This window comes from Urocitellus parryii, chromosome 7 (assembly GCF_045843805.1).
Source record: "Urocitellus parryii isolate mUroPar1 chromosome 7, mUroPar1.hap1, whole genome shotgun sequence".
Classification (NCBI taxonomy): Eukaryota; Metazoa; Chordata; class Mammalia; order Rodentia; family Sciuridae; genus Urocitellus; species Urocitellus parryii.
Genome location: NC_135537.1, coordinates 168242028 through 168261414, shown reverse-complemented (window position 1 = coordinate 168261414; position 19387 = coordinate 168242028). Strand labels below are relative to the sequence as shown.

The 19387-nt window shown below is 35.3% G+C and overlaps 1 protein-coding gene across 1 annotated transcript in view; it reads right to left on the bottom strand.

Annotated features, from left to right (window-relative positions):
* The window catches only part of Tlk2 (tousled like kinase 2), a 114775-nt gene that overhangs the window by 15771 nt on the left and 79617 nt on the right, over window positions 1-19387 (bottom strand). The window contains exons 12-17 of the mRNA XM_077801451.1: window positions 15770-15922; window positions 12834-12900; window positions 11410-11507; window positions 9242-9323; window positions 5835-5926; window positions 1022-1111 (exon numbers count right to left, since the gene is read on the bottom strand). Of these exons, the coding sequence (XP_077657577.1) occupies window positions 1022-1111; window positions 5835-5926; window positions 9242-9323; window positions 11410-11507; window positions 12834-12900; window positions 15770-15922 (582 nt within the window). The remainder of the gene's footprint in view (window positions 1-1021; window positions 1112-5834; window positions 5927-9241; window positions 9324-11409; window positions 11508-12833; window positions 12901-15769; window positions 15923-19387) is intronic.

The window sequence follows — 19387 nt, the reverse complement described above, 5'->3', positions numbered from 1 at the left end:
TCAAAAGATACCTATACAATAAGAAGACTGGGGTCTGAGATACATTTCAATTTTAATATCCCATACCCCTATGAACTACATTTCAACTTGAAGCATTAGGCTCTAGACTTGTGTCACATCCATAATCTTGTTCCAGGGTAACATCATCTTGCTGATTCCTTTTCAAAGCCTGCAGGGTTCATGAGAATCTCTAAGATGTGGTATAGACTTTTGACTAACCTACCCTCTCTGGGCCATGTCAGTGGCATGCTGGCATTAATTTGTGCCAATTACCAAGAGATGGCTACTAAGTTTTCTGGAATTCTGTGAGCCAATTACTAAATAATTTGTAGGACAAATGGATAAGCAAAATGTGGCAAATCCATAACAGATTTTTATTTGGCCATAAAAATGAATGAAACACTACATACTACAATTTGATTCCACTCATGTGAAAGTCCAGAATAGAAAATCTATACAGACAGAAAGTAGCAGTTGCTTAGGGCTGGGGGAGAAAGATGGGAGATGTGTGTTTTGAAATAGAGGAATGATAGTGAAGGTATAGGCTTCTTCTAGGGTGATGAATATGTTCTAAAAACAGCTCTGGTGAAGGCTGCATGAGTCTGAATATATACTAAAAAAAAATCACTGAATTGTGTCCTTTTTTAAATGGATGAGTCTTATGGTATATGAATTATAAATAAAGTCATTTTGTTATTTTTTAAATTGGTGGCTAAAAACTGGAGATGGTGGAAGTACTTATACTATAGAAATTGGCAAACACTACAAATAAGCCTGTCTCTATCCCCATTAAGCTGATTGTTAAACATTTATTATCACACAATGTCCATAACTTTCGGCCTAGAGATATCCATCTGACCCAAATCTGAATTTATATATGATAATTTTCCCATAAATTAATAAATTTGTTTCCATCAGAGATACGGTATTTCCTGGGTCCAGATTTAAGCTCTATTCCATGAATACTCAAGACTTTGAAAAAATAATATTAACTGCTATAATAAAAGGGCACAGCACTTACGAGTCAGTATCCAGTGAAAAGTAATCATACAGCTTAACTATTCTGGGATGATCCAGTTCTTTGTGAATCCGGTATTCCCTACATGCGTGCCTGTAAAAAAAAAAATGGAATATTAACAAGAAGACACTTCGGTCTGCATTTTAGAACTCTTTAAAGATCCTTATAAACATTCTCTCATTTATCTACCATTTCCACATATTTATTCCATTCAGATCCATCTGGACCCTCAACTAATTTGTCTGTTTCCTTATTCTATTTCTCTATTGATATCTACACCAAGTCAAATACAACAGTCACTAGTATGGCAGTATGTATAAACGTGGATGTATAACCAATGGGATCCTGTAATCTGTACATGTGGTAAAAATAAGTATTCATACCCCATTTGAATCAAATGTATGATATATAATATGTCAAGATCATTGTAATGTTTTGAGCAACCAATAAAAAAACAGTCATCAACTTTTTATCCTTTTCGAGTTCCTTCTATTATAACCACACCTCTTATATTTATATCCAAATAGCAAAGATTTAATAATTAAAAAGATAACTTTTCTCCATCTCCTTTAAAACTGTAAATATAAATATTTATATCCTTGGGTTTATTTCACACATACACAATCAAACTTAGTTTATAAACTACTTGGATTAACAGATTACCTAACACATAAATGAACTGGCAATGCTTTTATCTTTTATTTTGAAATCTTACTCCTTACAAATAAAACTTCAAGTGTTATTAGCTTCACTCTGCCCTAAGAAAATATAAATTGATTAAAAAAATGTAAAATTGTAAAAATTATAATTTTCTTAGAACCAGATGATTTAAATTCATGCACAGCTGTCCCTCCATATCCACGGATTCAACTAATAGTAGGTCAAAATTTTTAGGAAAAACAACAGCATCTGTACTGAACATGCACAGGCTTTTCAACTATTTATACAGTATCTCAGTGTAGTAGGTATTAAAAGTAATCTAGAGACAATTTAAAGTATATGGGAGAATGTCCATGGGTTACAAGCAAATATTATGTCTTTCTATATAAGAAACTTGCTTAGCTGCAGATTTTGGTACAGGTGAGTGTCCTGGAATGAATTCCACAAGGATACCAAGGGATGACTGTATTATTATCATTCTTAAGTACTTTTCTAAAGTCAAAATAATTTAATAAGACTAGGAACAAAAATGCATTATATAATCTAATATATTCACATATGAAATTTTAAAAGAACAACAGAGTTTGTTTGCACAAGGAGATTAATTTTTTAACGTATTTAGTTCTTCTCTACACAGAATAACTGGAAACTATTTTACATAATCTAGCACCATTTAATTTGGAATGTTTTGTTATAAGGTAAGAGTTAGGAGGGAGACATTTTCCATTGTATAAACAAAATAAAACTTAAAAAATAGAAAAAAAAGGGTAATGTTTTCTGAAATTGGTATATTCCACTTTATTTAAAAAAATACATAAAAAATACTCAACAACAACAAAAAAGCTTAAGTCCGTGTGGTGCTACATCCTATAATCCTAGGAGCTCAGCAGGCCAAAGCAGGAGGATTGTAATTCAAGGCAAGCTTCAACAACTTAGTGAGATCCTGTCTCAAAATAAAAAAATTAAAAAGGACTGGGATGTGGCTCAATTTAAGTGCCCCTGGGTTCAATCCCTGGTACTGAAGAAAAAAACCCAAAACTTAAGAAAAAATTTTTGGAAGCAGGGAGGAGAAATCTAAAAGTAATTAATTAAATATATTTTCCCCCAATGGACATTTGTTTTGTTTGGACTTATTTTTCTTTTTTTTTTTTTTTTTTTTTTTAAAGAGAGAGTGAGAGGAGAGAGAGAGAGAGAGAATTTTTAATATTTTATTTTTTAGTTCTCGGCGGACACAACATCTTTGTTGGTATGTGGTGCTGGGGATCGAACCCGGGCCGCACACATGCCAGGCGAGCGCGCTACCGCTGAGCCACATCTCCAGCCCTGGACTTATTTTTCAAGTTGCCACTTCTGACCAACTTTGCTTCTTCTCAAGCTTCATTCTCAGACCCACCCCCCCCCACTCCTGTTTCTTTATTTTTTCTCAGTTCTTGGGACCGAACCCAGTGGTACTCTATTACTGCGTTACATCCCTAGCCTATATATACATATACAGGGGGCAAAAATAAGGAAGAAAGAAAAACAAAACAACCACTTTTAATTTTTTTGAGGTTTTCTTTCTTTATTTACTCAAATAAATTATTTGATTCCAAATGAGATGAGGAAATCATCCCCCAAAATGGGTAAGCAATGAAAAGGCAGGGTAAGAGCATTTTCATATTGCTTGAACCAGGGCCTTGCAAATATAAGTTCTGTACCATTGAGCTACATCTCCAGACTTTTTAATTTTGATGATGATGATAACAACAATTATATTTTTTGAGATACTGAGGCTTGAAACCCAGGAATACTCTACCACTGAACTACACCCCTATCTCTTTTTATTTTGTGAGAGGATTTCACTACATTGTCCAAGCTGGCCTTGAACCTGTGATACTCAAGTCTCCCTAGTAGCTAGGATTATAGATGGACAGCACCATGCCTAATGAATTTTTAAAGTACTCTTCAAAGTTTTGTGTTTGATTTAAGCCTTCTTTAAGTTCAAAGGTGTTAAATGACACTTGGCATTTCCTGCAGCTTGAAATTTATAGAATGGCTTCATATCATTTAGAAAGCAAATATTTCAAGGAAAAAGTGGAAATATTGAAGAATATCCTCCAAGAAAGAATGGAAGTCCCAAGAACTTGATACACTTCCTCCCAATTGTGTCTGACAAATGGGAAGTGGTCCCTGGCCACAGGGTGACATTGATGGTGCTCAAGCACCATGATTCTGCCCCCTGCCTCCCTTCCCCTGCCATGAGGAAACACACAGTAGAAAGGTATCACAGCCAGCCAGAGCTGGAATGGCAAGGAGCTTATACAAATGACAATCCCTTTCCCTTGCTCTCTCACTCTGTTAGATAGAGTAATGTGAGAATACACCCAATCTGGACCCACCAGGACTCAATCTACTTACTGTGTCAAGGACAAAGGCCTGGTTTCAAATCCTTACTGTTTTTTTTTTTTTTAATATTTATTTTTCAGTTTTTGGCAGACACAACATCTTTGTGCTTTAAGCATCTTTAAGCCAGGTGCTAAGGATCGAACCTGGGCTGCACGCATGCCAGGCAAGCGAGCTACCGCTTGAGCCACCTCCCCAGCCCCTAAATCCTTACTGTTTTTAAAGGCTAGAAGAGCAGGCTGCCCTCCTGCAATTACTGTGGTATGCAACCCCACAGTTCTCCTAAGGTCTCTTAAGGTCAACCTAAAAGCTGGATTTTGAGACTATTCAAGCTCCAGCACAGGGACTATTTTCAAGATTGACCATGGCTAGTCCCTAGTACAGTCAACTGTTTTATGCAATGAGTGCATAGGAAAGCTAGAACAGGCTCCAAGGATAACTAGAGGACACTTGCATTGCTCCAACAACCTTAGCCACTCTTAAAAGAGTCTTGATACAATAGGGACAATTCTCACTTATAACTGGTCAGAACAACACATGGTTTCCTGGCATGCACTGCTATATATCATTCATCCCAATACATAAAGCCACTGAAACATATAATAATGTATCTGCTCCTCAGGAATATCTGCACTGAAGCTGCCTGTCACATAAGATATACCACAGGTCAGCCAAGTGTAAAGTACACATCACCTTTTTTCCTATCTGCTAAGCCCCACTTCTCTTAGTGCCACAGGAACATGCTCTCATCACTAGCATCATAGGAATCTGTGTGGAACAGAAAGAATTTCCAGGTCCCCAATCAATAGCAGGTATAAAAGTAAGAATTGCCTTGGTCTGGGTCTCAAGAACTGTTTATTGATGAAAAAAATGCTTGATTTTCCTCTTGAGATTTAGAAGGCCACTAAAAAGGCTTCTTTACAGTCCACTGTTTTTCTCCCTCCAAAGTATTATTTATGAGAAAAAACACAAAGCTGCCTCTAGAATCAGGAGATGGCTGTTTGTACCAAAGGGAACTATCTCATTCAATACTTGTACCTTCATTCAATACTTGTAACAAAACTTTAGCCCAGCAGGAATCTTAATAGCAACTTAAGTCTAGGGCTTCCAAACCAAATGAACCATGAATTCAGTGTTTGGAAACTTAAGAGGGTGATACAGGAAAAACATGACATTAATGAAACAAAGAAATATAGCATATGTGGGGCTGAGGTTGTGGCTTAGGGGTAGAGCGCTCGCCTAGCATGTGTAAGGCCCTTGGTTTGATCCTCAGCACCACATAAAAATAAATTTAAAAAAATAAAGTTAAAATAAAGATACTGAAAAACAACAACAAAGCAAGCATACCAAAAGCACCCCCTCTCCAGAAAGTAATAACTGGAATAGCAAAGAGCCCCACTCAGAGCTCCCCAGGGTCCTTAGACCACTAAAGAACACCCTCACTTGGTTTCTACAGACAAGCAACAATGGTTTCCAAGGCTTTGTTTATTGGGGCTATTTTTAGTCACAATGGAAGGGGAGTTATGAGTAGAGGTTTTAGATTAAGGGAAATCTGTATTTAAATACCAGCTCAGCCACTTCTTAAATGCTATTCAAATTCAGTAAGTATCAGTTTTCTCATCAGTAGGATCAGAGTATATTTGCTCTCCTAGGGCAGTTAGGAGGATTAAATGAAACAAAACCAACATCAATTCATCTAAACCTCTTAGCACAGTGCTCAAACTCTAGCCATTACTACTAAATTTTGAAAAATCAGAAACTTAAGATCACTTACTTGTGGTAATTCTCCTTTTTTTCATCTCTCCAGTTTTTATTTAACTGGTGAATTTTCACAGCTACGTATCTTTGCTCTGTTAGATCAAATGCCTATGAAAGAAAAGGAATAAATTATATTCTAGATAAATGCTACAAGAATTACAGGGAACTGACTTGAAGCTTCTACTTAAAAGATCAACACAAAGTCTAAAATACATTATTAAATAAAAACTGCAGCAAATGACAACATATCACATACTTGCTTTGGTGTTACAACCATCTTCTTGAAACTTGTGATTAGATAATTTAGAAGTCTCCAGACACACTGGCACCAAGGGGTTTAGAAAACAAACCCAAGCATATACCACAAACAATCAGCCCATGCCTTCACAGCCTTTTCCCAAAAATGCTCTTTTGGGAAGTCATCTCTCTTCAATTGAGACCTTTCTCCCTTAGGTTGTCTCTTGTCCCTCAGTGATTCTGGGACTTCACACTCTTCAACAATAAGTCTTACCACTTTTAAAAATCCTGGAACACAAACTGCTTGCTTCTTGGAGGGAAAAACCCTTCAGAATACAATTCTTAGGTATGATTACAAAATCACCTTGTAATTTGGTATATTGTTTATTAAATAAAAACAGGGGGAAAATGCCTAAATGCTGGATGAATGAATTGAGTTTTTAATCGCAATAGTTGTCAAAATTACACTAAGTCACTTTTACAACACTGTCTAGAAAAGAGGACAGGCCTTCCCACAGAGACCACCACTGCTAGTAATCCTGAATCAGCCAGGTGGTAGGTACTATGTCATGGAGTAAAAAAATTAACAGATGAGTTTTTGAGAAGTTGGGTATGAATCACAACCTGATAAACTACTATTTTAAGACAACAGTACATTTCTTCCACATATAAGAGTTTAGTGAGGAACTCATCCGAATGAACAGTTCTTCTTAGTTTTAAAGGTTCATCCTAAAAGCTTACTACTTCAGTTCCTACACCGTTACCACCCACCTGTTACCTTCCATGATGTACAAACCGATGAAGTCAATAGGTAAAAGACAAACTGTCCAGAACAGAGGTGATCACTTATCATATATCTCTTACAGTGTAAGCCCCTCTAGTGAAGCACAGCATGCAATAGGGGGCTGCTTATAAAATAGGGCAACTTCTCATTTGTCAAAACAAGGATGGTTTAAAGTAAAAGCATCATTCAATTCAGATATCATCTTATTTCAAAGAAATAAAACTTTTGAACTATTTTTCTTACAGTTTGAAGTCCACCTACAAGCATGTACGTTATCAAGACTTCATTGTAGAAAACCATTTCAGGTCACTGAAAACCAGGTTAAATAGCTCCTCATCTGTAACAGCACTAATGCCACTGCAAGTGTCATTTTTTTCCCAACTACCACAACTTATCTTGAATCCCAGTCATTTATCACTTATATGAGAAGGACTTTAGAAGAGTGGAGGACAGCAAAAGAATAACTACATGAAATGTACATATCACTGTAAGAAGCATACAGATTGCAGAAAAATCAAGATGTCTGAAGAAACGTACTAGGAAAAAATGATCACGAAGTCACTCAAAATACCTGAGAAGTATTAAGAACAAATTTTGATAATGATAATTCTAACAATGAAGGAAAAATTCATTTTCTGAGTCTTGAAATAATATTTGCACACTTAAATTCACAGCAACATTATTCACAATAGCCAAGATATAAGAGTAAACCCAAGGAACCAACAAAGGAGAAATGGATAAATGAAATGGGGTACATATATACAATAGACGATGACAATTATTATTATCATTATTTGGAGACAGGGTCTCACTAAATTACTAAGGCTGGCCTTGAACTTGTAACCTTCCTTCCTCAGCCTCCTGAGTAGCTAGGATTACAGGCATCAATCACCAAACCTGGCTGGAATATTATTCAATATTAAGAAAGGAAGGTATTCTGTCACATGCTATAGTATGGATAAGTCTTAAAGACATTATGTTAAGTGAAATAAGCCAGTCATTAAAAGACAAACATACATTTTATGATGCTATACATATGATGTGTCTAAAAGTAGTCAAATTCATAGAAACAAAGTTATAAAATGGATACCAAGGGCTAGAGGAAAAGGAAAAGGGAGTTGGTAATTAGCCAAAGTTTCTGAAAAGCTTCTGGAGACCTGTTTCACAATGTTATGAGTGTACTTAATGCTACTGAACTACATACTTAATAATGGTTAAGCTGGTAAAGTCGGTGTTATATTCTTTTTCCAACAATAAAAAAAAACTTACAAGCAATTTGTAAGCAAGAATGAAAATAAGCCAGGGGTAAAGAAGCACACCTGTAATCCCAGTGACTCAGAAGGCTGAGACAGAAGGATAACAATTTTGAGGATAGCCTCAGCTGCTTAGTGAGATCCTCTCCAAAAAAAATAGAAGGAGGAAAAAGGAAGGGGAGGGAAATTAAAAAAAAAGTAAAAGGAAGGAATGAAAACAAAAGTTAATATAATAGAAAACCCTAATAGCAGACCCTAACAGTAGATTTTGTCAACAAAATAAAAAGTTGATTCTTAGAAAAACTACTAACACTGAGTAATCTCTAGTTTATCAGTCAAGAAATATAAAAATAAATATAAGAGAAAAAAAAAGAATTGATGTATGGATTTTTAAAAAATCTAGATGAAATAGAAGATTCTTAAACAATTAAATTGACTTAAGGAGAATAAGAAAATCTGAAAAGATCTGTATCTATAGAAGAACTGGGAAAAAAAAAAGGGCAAATGTTTCCTTCCAAAGTGACACTCACATAGGTGATTTTTAAGGAGTCAGCTCTAACAAACTCAAGAAATCAACAACTCCCGAGTAATGCAAAATTTCACAACTCGTGCTAGGAAGCTAGAATAACTATAACATCAAAGTTCGCCAAAGATGCTTGCAAACAAAAAGATGACTATGGGCCTCCAGTCAGACTTATGAGCACATATTAAGAATATGAGGGCTGGGGCTATAGCTCAGTAGCAGAGTGCTTGCCTCACATGTGTGAGGCACTGGGTTCAATCCTCAGCACTACATAAAAATAAAATCATAAAATAAAGGTAACACATAGCAAATTCAGATGAGGCAGAAAATAAAGAACCAGACTAAAGATCACTGTAAGTCCCACCACCCAGAAATGAGTAATTGTTCTCCCTTTATGTCTGATATATAGTTGCTTATTTTTCAAGCTTGAAAACAGAGAAATATTAAATCCTACTTGGTCACTTAAATTTACTAAAATCAGGCTTCTCAAATTACAGGTTCTTAAAGCTTCTGGATTTCAACCAATATACATCAACTCACAGTTATCACTATTCTAATATGTTCTCCAAATTGGTAATGACCAAAAATCTAATCCTACATCTTTGTACCTAGTTGTTCATACTCACCTTGTAAACTTCACTGAAACCTCCTCTACCCAAAAGATGTAACAACAAATATCTGTCATTTAGCGTTGGATGATCTTTAAATCTGTGGAAAGAGGGAATGTATAACCATCCTGAGGACATGGATATAGCATTCCATATTCACAAAGTTTCTAGACTATCTAACATATCACACACATGATTTTAGCTGATGATGATAGTCTTGACATCAATACAGTGAACTTTAAACTAAAAGTTACATAGTACACAGTATATTTATAATAAATAGTCATAGTTGGTGCTAGTCTCAGTGTGGCCACAATTAGACCTTTCTTGATCTCACTCCCTTTCTGCCCTGATACAAAGTAAGGGGAAATACTAGTTCCTTAAAACTAGTTACAGGGATTTTTCAAATAGTGCTATCTGGTGCCTCCAAAATTTGTTGAGTCATATGTTCTCTTCATCATTTCAAAACTTTACACACTAAAATTCCAAAATATTTTATATGGTCTTAAAAATGGGTAATTATTAAGTAAGTTATATGTTCCATGTGCATTCATTTTTCTCTAAGATAAAAAGTCTATGATATAACTATGTTCCCCATAAAAAAAATTCCATTTTATGTCATTTACTAACAATACAACAAAGAAATAAATTTGTTTTATTTTGCCAAATTGTGGCAAAAATAAATTTTAGGAGTATTTTTATTTGATTCCAATCTTGGCCTATTAATCCTGAAATTATTTCTATTTTTTAAAAAGTAGCATGCCTGTGGGGAGATGACATTACTTCATAATTGTTTAGATTAGAAAGATTCAAATTTGGAGTTGAGGTTGTAGCTCAGTGACTCTCTTACACAGTTATTGTCTCCTGGTCAAATAAACTTATTTTCTCTAAGCTTGTTTCCTGATCAATGTATTGAAGATGATGGTGTTATCGTGAGCATTAAATATTAGATTATCAGAGCGCTTAGTGCTGTACCTAATACACAGTAAATTCTCAGATATTGGTAACTGCTGGTGCCTGACATTTGGCAGAGGAACAGTCCATGGCTCACATTGGCTTAGTGACAATATATAAGCTGTGGATATGAAAAAATGTTTCAGAGTCAGAAATGTGGGAAAGAAAATATTAGTGATAAGTCCTTTCTCAAAGTCTACTATTCCTATTTTCCATACTTTCAATGATTTATAAAAAAAAAGTTGTTACACTGAATGAAACCAGGTTTCATCTCAACCTAATATTCTTCCCACAGTACTACACTGTGGCCCATGCTTCCCTTTCTCAAGGATCCACAGGTAAATGTGAATATGTAATATATTCCCCCTATTTTGCAAAGCTGTATCATTTAACTGACTTCGACTCATGTAAAAAATCCTATTATATTTGGATCTGGAATGTTCCCTAAAGACTCATGTGTTAAAGGGTTGGTTTCTAATTGTTGGCATATTGGGAAGTGGCAGAAACTTTAGGAAGTAAGGCCTACTTGGAGGAAACAGATCACTGGGGACTTGCCCTTGAAGGATATAATGGGAGCCTGGCACTCACACTCTTACTATTCTCTCTGCTTTCTGATTGCCATGAGCCATGAACAGCTCTATTCCATCATGTTCACCCTGCCAAGATGTTCTATTTGCCAAGGCCCTAAGTGATAGGGTCAAATGACAGTGGACTAAAAACTTTAAAATTGCGAGCCAAAATCTTTCCACCTTTTAAATTGTTATGTAAGGGATTCTCTAATGGCTACAGATAGCTAACACAAATATTATGTGAATACATATATATTTAATATGTAAGCTTAGTATTATAATACTAGTATTATTATCATATATAATACTACTATTATATATACTAAGCTTACATATTAAATATATGACATATATCTATCTATATTTAAAGCAAAGCAGATCATAATTTTGCTCATGAAACTATATTATATTCTATGAAAGAACTAAATACACTGTGGAGTCACTTATCCCCCCCTCCTTTTTTTTTTTTTTTTTTTTCTGTGGTGCTGGGGATGAACCCAGGGCCTTGATGGGGGTGAAACCAAGGCAAATGTTCTACTACTGAGCTACATCCCCCAACCCATTTTTCAAATGCATACTCAGCAAAAACATTGCTCTAGACCATTCAATTCATGTCAGAAAGTGCTCAGCAATCTCCAACCCAATATACCCCAAGTTACTTACTGTGAATTATCTTCATTATGTATCCTTTTTAGTTCCCTGATATGTAGATTTCTAACCCTTTCTAGCCTTTCCAGCTCTGCCTGGATCTCTGCTTCCTCCTGAAATAAAAAGGGAAAAAAGAGCTCAGGGTACAGGTACTTCTACCTTTTCAGAGTCTTGTTTCAAAAATTATGTTAGGTATGCCTATTACTTATTTATTTAAGGAATTGAACCCAAAGCCTCACACATACTAGGCAAATGCTCCAGCATTAAGCTATACCCTCAGCCTAACAATAGGCTTTGCTCTTGTGAAAAGCTAATGGAAGATGTTTTACACTGAGAAAAAATATTTTAAAAACTAGAAACTTAATCATACAAATAAGCCTCTAGCAAATAATAGATAAAATCTAAACTACAGAGTTCAGTAGGAAAAGCAAAAGTCACCTTCCTCTTCTTGACCACTCCCTGTAACCACTGTTTCTATGTAAGTTTGTAAAAATATTTTATGTATAAACATAAAGTCATGCAAATACTTTTTACAAAAATCAGGTTCACTATCTACTTCTCTTCTCCAGGTATGGATTATACTTGGTACCTAAATTCCACTAACTTAAAAAGATTTGAGAACCCAATAGAAAAAAGATATGAAGCTGGGCACAGTGGCACATGCCTGTAATCCCAGTGGCTTGGGAAGCTGACAAGTTCAAAGTCTCAGCAACTTAGCAAGGCCCTAAGCAACTCAGCCTATCTCAAAATAAACAAATTGACAGGGCTGAGGATGTAGCTCAGTGGTTAAGCACCCCTAGGTTAGATCTCAGGGAGGAAGGAAGAAAGGGAAGGAGGGAGGGAGAAAGACCAATCTATGAATTAAAAACAAATACACAACAACAGCAGTTTATTAAATGCTTATTGACCACCATCACTATAAATAACATCTACCAATAATGTATGAGCTATTGAATTTAAGATGTGACAAGATATATCTAAAATATCTCAATGAACAGAATCAATAACAAATTATGTTAGGTGCCTTTGTGTTAGAATATGGTTGGTCCAACACCTTCCCTTTAGCTAGGTTAGTCAGAAAATAAGAGACACTAAGTGATTTAAAATATTCCAAGAGTCTTAATATCTATTTCAGAACCATCTGCTCCTGTATGTTTTATTCAATGCATAACCACTTGGGAAGCCTTACAATGTATATACACAGACTTATCTACTAATAGGTCACACTGAAGGAATAAATACTGTCATTGGGTGACTAGAATTGACTTGAAAATCAAAAGATGAGTCCCATCATTATACAAGACATGACAATGAGATTATCTATTCAAGACATCTGCAGTATGTGAAACTACTTATTTGCTCAAATAACCAAATAACTTCCATACCAAACAAAAATTAGAAATCACATTTCTCCAGGCAGATTTCCTCATTATAATTACCTTTTTAAGATGGCCTAATCTGAGTTTAAAGATTTCTTCTTGTTCATGGTATTCTGCTAATGTTAACCTGAAAAGTAATGGTAGAAATTTCAGTAAATTTTAAATAATAATGACTTTTTAAATAGAATGTTCAAGTATGTTACAAGGTAAATTTGGACTCACAGATAAAATGACTAAAAACCAATTTATTTTGCATCCTCTGATAAGAGAAAACTTTTGTGATTTATCAGATGTACTATGAAGAAATGCTTCCAAAGTCAAATGCTTAATTCATAAAAATGAAAAAAATAACTGAGCTATAGTTTACATTATTTTGTGAAAATGAGTTTTGTTTCATATATTGCTCAGATGAAAGCCTATTTGAAGAGACAGATCAAATAATAAGTCTAAAAATCTTCAAAGGGAAAAGCAATAAGCCAATGAATTTATTATTCATGATAACTTATATATTGATAGTATAATAATAAGGAGAAAAAACAGGGTTAAAAGAGTCCAAGATTTGGATGCTGGCCATGTGACCTTTGGCAGCAACGTCAACTTCATCAACTCAGTTTCCTGAAAATTAGGCAAGTAATAACACCTATCTAACAAAGTGCTGTAACTTTATTGAGAATGTGGAAAGAAGAATATAAAAAATGCTATTTAAACCAATGCTCAAAGGGTAAACTTGATGGGTAATTTCTCAGTTCATGTTTCACCAAGTCTAATCATATCCTCCTATTTTAAGAATGAAGAAGTAAGAAGTGATATTCTGGAAGCACACACATATACTTCAAAGTTTTAGATCTCAAGGTTTAGAACATTCTAAATAACAAAAGTGGAAACAAGTTATCCTATCCAGCAGAAAGGGCTACCAAAACAAAAACAAAATCTTAAGGCCTAACTCAAAGAAAATAGAATGACTAAAAAGCAGTACATCCCCCTGAGCTGTTAAACTTATCCTCTCAGCAGCAGAAATATCTCCATCTATTACTCTATTTCATACCAGTAAAAAAGGGAAAAATGAAAAATCATAGTTAAGAATTCACTCTCAAACAGGTTCAGTACCAGGAGAGGATAAAGTGATTCACTTAAGAGGCCTGTCTTTGGCTTTTGGTCAAGAGCCAAGTCACAGACATTCTAATTAAAAAAGTGAACTAAAGGCCTCCTAGCTTGGATTTTACACAGGACTCCAGATGGCAACTACTCACTGACATACTATTGGCCTAGACTGAATTGTAATTATGGTTCAATGGCAAAAACAAAAACAAAAAACCCTATCTTGTTTTTATTATTCCTAAGCCAATGGTTTTTGTGTGTTAGCACAAAATAATTTTCAAGCAATGCTAGAGTGAGAGTCCCTTCACAAAATAAACACAGGACTCAGAAAACAATGACCAGATTAAATCTGTCTGAAGAATCTTTCAAATCTGGGCCTTTTTGAAAGGAAATACTTTTTAATTAGACTTTAAGTTTTAAAACATTCAGTTATAAGGTGAAATGTTTTCCAAATTTAGTTTACTCTGCATACTTTATTTTTTATTTTTATTTTATTGTGTCGGACAGAATACATTTATTTTTTTATTTTTAAAAAACACCAAATGGTGGGCTGGGGATGTGGCTCAAGCGGTGGCGCGATCGCCTGGCATGCGTGCGGCCCGGGTTCGATCCTCAGCACCACATACAAAGATGTTGTGTCTGCCGAAAACTAAAAAATAAATATTAAAATTCTCTCTCTCTCTTTAAAAATAAATAATTAGTAAAGCTATTGTGTCCACCTACAATTAAAAAAAAAACAAAACCATCAAATGGTATATTGCTGAGGATCGAACCTAGCCTCACACATGCTAGGCGAGTGTTCTACTGTGAGCCACAACCCCAGCCCCCCCATCCCGCCCTGTACTGTACATACTTTTTAATCACTATACTTTATACAATCACTAGTAAGTTTACTCATCTCTCCTAAATAAACTGTGAACTCCTAAAACTAGGGTTGTAGCCTTCAACTCTATATTCCCACAACATGGCCTAACATAAAATAAGCATTTAATGTAGACTTACTAAATGATGTCAAAGAAAAGACTTTCCAACACATCAGGTATGTATGGGTGAGGATTGGTGTTAAGCCATCTTTCTCACTGGAATAAAGGAATATGCATGTCTGGGAGGTCATGGACCTTTAACAATGCTGTAATACAAGTAGTATACTTGAAGTGGATAATGGGTTACAATGTTTTTGTGAACTGATACAAAAACATAAAAAAGACAAAAGGCATATTAGTCAATAAGTTATATAATATACCTTTTATTTGTGGCTATCTTAGAACAGAAAATTTACTTTCAAGTAAAGAGAAAAGGAGAAAGGAATAGAAAAGAAAGGCATTTGTGTTCAGGATTTTCAACCCCTCCTATACATGAAAGCTATGTAATAATTGTTGACTGGCAGAGAAAAAGATGACTATGCTTCAATTTAAGATACTTGTATTTTCCCTAGGTTTTCAAAACTGGAAAAGACCCTAGTAAAGATATGAGTTACTGGGAAAGTGTTCTTTCCTAAAACAACAGTTATTTATTTATTTTTCTTGGCTTACAGCTGTTAACTAAGTGCTCTTTTGACCAGTAAAGGGCATTCTTTAGTTTGAAATAGTAGCCATGTAATCACCACAAGAGGACACCAAATGACCAGAACTTAGAGTCACACATAAGCAATAATATTAACATCATATTTGTGATGGTTAGACAAAAATCATGCTGTCAAGAAGTGACATTATTTCTCCCTCTCATTCAAAATTCTAAGTGCACGACTAAGAAAGTCAGTTAATTTTATATGGTTTTTATGAGTTGGGCAAATCCATTAATGTGATGGGAAAGATCTCAAACACTAGGGACCTCTGTAATTTATATCTGTCCCCAGTGCCATTCAATAAGACATTTGTTCACATCAATAAAGAACATACGTTTCATTTTCAGCTCCATTGGTCTTGCTCTTCCGCTGTTTCTGCTCATTGGTTGCTGGAGGGGCTTGACCCATGGCAGGAGGTTTCCGCTTTGCTAACATTTTCCGTTGTCTTTCTATCTCTTCCCTCTGTGAATTTATCCTTTCCTGTTGCCTAAAGACATAAAATATGTGGACAGAAGAAGAAAGTAAAACAAGTTTCTTATTGCTATGGAACAAACACAATTTGTCAGCTGGATATTTGATAAACTTCAGAAAAACATAAGCTCCTTAAATTAAGTAGAGATTTGCATTTAACCTTCAGATAGTAAGAAACCAAATAACTAGTGAGAGATTATTTGGAAAGAAGCTGTACTTTAAGACAATAGTTATGTCTTAAAAGGAGAGGGAAAGTGAACAAGAAAAAAAATACCAAATTTCTAGTATGAACTTACTTTCTGACTCCAAAGAAAAATTTTCTGATTCCTTTTTAGCAGTTATGAAAACAACTCTAGTATGAATCCATAAAGAGTTGTTTTTAAGAAAAGACGATACAGACTGTCCCAAGTGCCCTTTTATTTTTTGTTTGGATTAAAGCTTCCTCAAATTTAATTTACAAAAATATCAAGCTTGCAGAATGCTAGACAAAGTAAACAAGACTTTCTTTTTAGGAATATCACTTACTCTAGTCTAAGTGAACCTCTAGCATCCCCCAAATCATCTCCACTCACTGAGCAAGGTGACACACCCAATCTAAGCTTTAAAAAAAAGCATATTCAGAGAAAGCCAATGAAGTATTACTAGCTGTGAAGTTATTAATGAAATAACTTCTTAGGGAATGGAATAAAGTGAAATAGTATAAAATGTATTTTATAAATCTTCAGATAATTTAATACTATTACTATTGGAGTACTTACTAATAAGATGTCTTATTTTCCTTTAAAAAAAGAAATCTACTCGTAGAACATCCCTAGAAAGGTTTTGAGTTTCAGAGATTTTCAGATTTTGGATTAAGAATGTTTTGACCTGTACAGTCTATGCAAATATTCTGAAATCCAAAAAAACTATGAAATCTGAAATACTCCTAGTCCCATGCATTTCAGATAAGGGATATTCAACTTACAGTTTAAAAATTAGGAACCAATAAAAATTCTATTATAAGAAAAAACACTTTTGTCTCATGTATTCCATCAACAAACAAATACTAAGGCTTACAGGCTTAAATATAAAAGTATACCAATATTTCAGATTAACCATTTAACAGGCTAACATCTTTAAATCACCTATTACAGTTGATAGTCAAAACTCCCTTTGCCTTCTCTTCTCTCTCTCTTTCTACAAGTCTTTTTTCCCATATTCTTTTCTGGAACCAACGATCAATCTTGCAGAATAATGAAATCTATTTTTTTAATACCTCTTCCTTGAACAATGCAGTTCCATATTCTTAAAGAATAGCAACCAAAACAAAACAAAACAATATTTCTCTAGGTTTGATGCCCATAATATATATAATTTATGCTACCATATGTAGAAGGGTAATAGTACAAGCAAGGTTAAAATAAGCAGAGTATTACAAACAACCAACCATTTATTTGATAATACAATCTCCTTGATTCTACATGAGCTAGAGATCACTGATAAGACATCAATTTAACAGTAAACTGAATGTTTTCATTCAAGGGTTTTGTTTCCCTGAAAAATCTGTATACTATTAGATATGCTTTTTCCTACTCACCCCTCCCCCCAATATATAAAATTTGTGACTTGAAAGAATTCATGGTTGAGACACAGAATCCTTAGCTAAAATTGTAATGTCCCTTCTGAATCAATGAATGTCCTTGAGGAAAACATTTACCTTATCTGAACATAAGTTTCCCAATTTAAAAAAAGGGAAAAACATTTTTAGCTCATATCTCCACCTTTTTAGGAGGCACCGAGTGTAAAGCACTCTGAACTCCCTGGAAATAGTTACACATTATGCAGTTTAAACTATAAACTATAAACTATAGTGGCCTAGGAGAATACCACAACATTATGCCTCAGAGGACTACCTATGCTTTGTAAGCTTCAGATTTCAGAAATCACCTTTATTATTTTCAGGGAGAATCCACACATTTATCTTTTCATGTTCAACAAGAAGGTAGCCCCACAGCCATCGTATAGATGAGTCATATGCACAGAATACAAAGATTCCAAAACACCTTTAGGGAACTCTTGAGCTATTCTGAGAAAGAATGAAAGTTGATTCACCAAAGATCAGTGTTATACAGATTCCTATACTGACTTAGCCCATTTTATTTTTTGAGACAGGGTCACTAACATTGCCTAGACTGGGCTCCACCTTCTGATCCTCTTGCCTCAATCTCCTGAGTAGCTGTGATTACAGATGTGTGCCACAGTGCCCAGCTCTCTATAACAATTCTTGATATTCCTAAAATTGTTTATTTATACAGGAGAACAAAAGTCATCTAAAGAGAATCTTCATTTAGGCTTATCTGAGGAATACAAAGTCCACACTATCTCGATAAATCATGTCTTTCCAACTCTTATATCCTCTAGCACATAAAACAGTACCTTTCATGGAGCTGATACTTAAATATTTCATGTGCAGTATCAGTTTTAGAGAGTACTTGTCCTGCAACAAGCATGGAAAGAGTATTTCTTCTATCTTCTATAGAAATTTTGAATACCCAATAAATTCATCTCACTGAAATCTAAATAATTCTATTAAAGTCCTAGTCTTGGTACCTCAGAATATGACCTTACTTCATTGAAATAATTAGTTAAGCAAGGCACAGTGGCACATACCTGTAATCTCAGTGGCTCAGGAGACTGAGGCAGGAAGATCACAAGTTCAAATCCAGCCTCAGCAACTTAGTAAGGCCCTAAGCAATTAACTTAGCGAGACTTTATCTCAAAATAAAACATAAAAAGGGCTGAGGATGTAGCTTAGTAGTTAAGTGCCCCTTGGTTAAATCCCCAATGCTAAATAAATAAATAAAAGGGGGCAGAGGAGATCGTGCTGCCATAGGTTAAGCCCTTAGTCCAAAATGCAATATGCCTGGTGTCCTTAAAAGAGAAGGAGCAAGCTGGGCATGGTGGTGCAGCCTGTAATCCCAGAGGCTCAGGAGGCTGAGGCAGGAGGATCATGCATTCAAAGCCAGCCTCAGAAACTCAGTGAGGCCTTAAGCAACTAAGCAAGATCCTATCTCTAAATAAAATATTTTAAAAGGGGGGGGTGGGGCTGGAGATGTGGCTCAGTGGTTAAGTGCCCCTGGGTTCAATCCCTGAACCCCTCATCTCCCCCCACCCTGCCACAAAAAGAAGGAACAGAAATACATAAGGAGAACCCCATATGAAGATGAAGATAAAGACTGAAGTTATGCAGCCACAAGCCAGGATCACTGGAAGAGGCCAAAAAGGATCTTCCCCATATGCTTGCCACTCTTTCACTTTTGACTTTCTGGTCTTGTGAACTGTAAAAAGAATAAATTCCTCCGTAGGGGTGAGGTGGTGGTGATTGGGGGCTGGGGAGTGGGATCTGGGGTCTGGGGTTGTGACTCAGTGGTAGAGCCCTCACCTCGCATGTGAGGCCCTGGGTTTGATCCTCAGCACGACATTAAAATAAAGGTATTGTGTT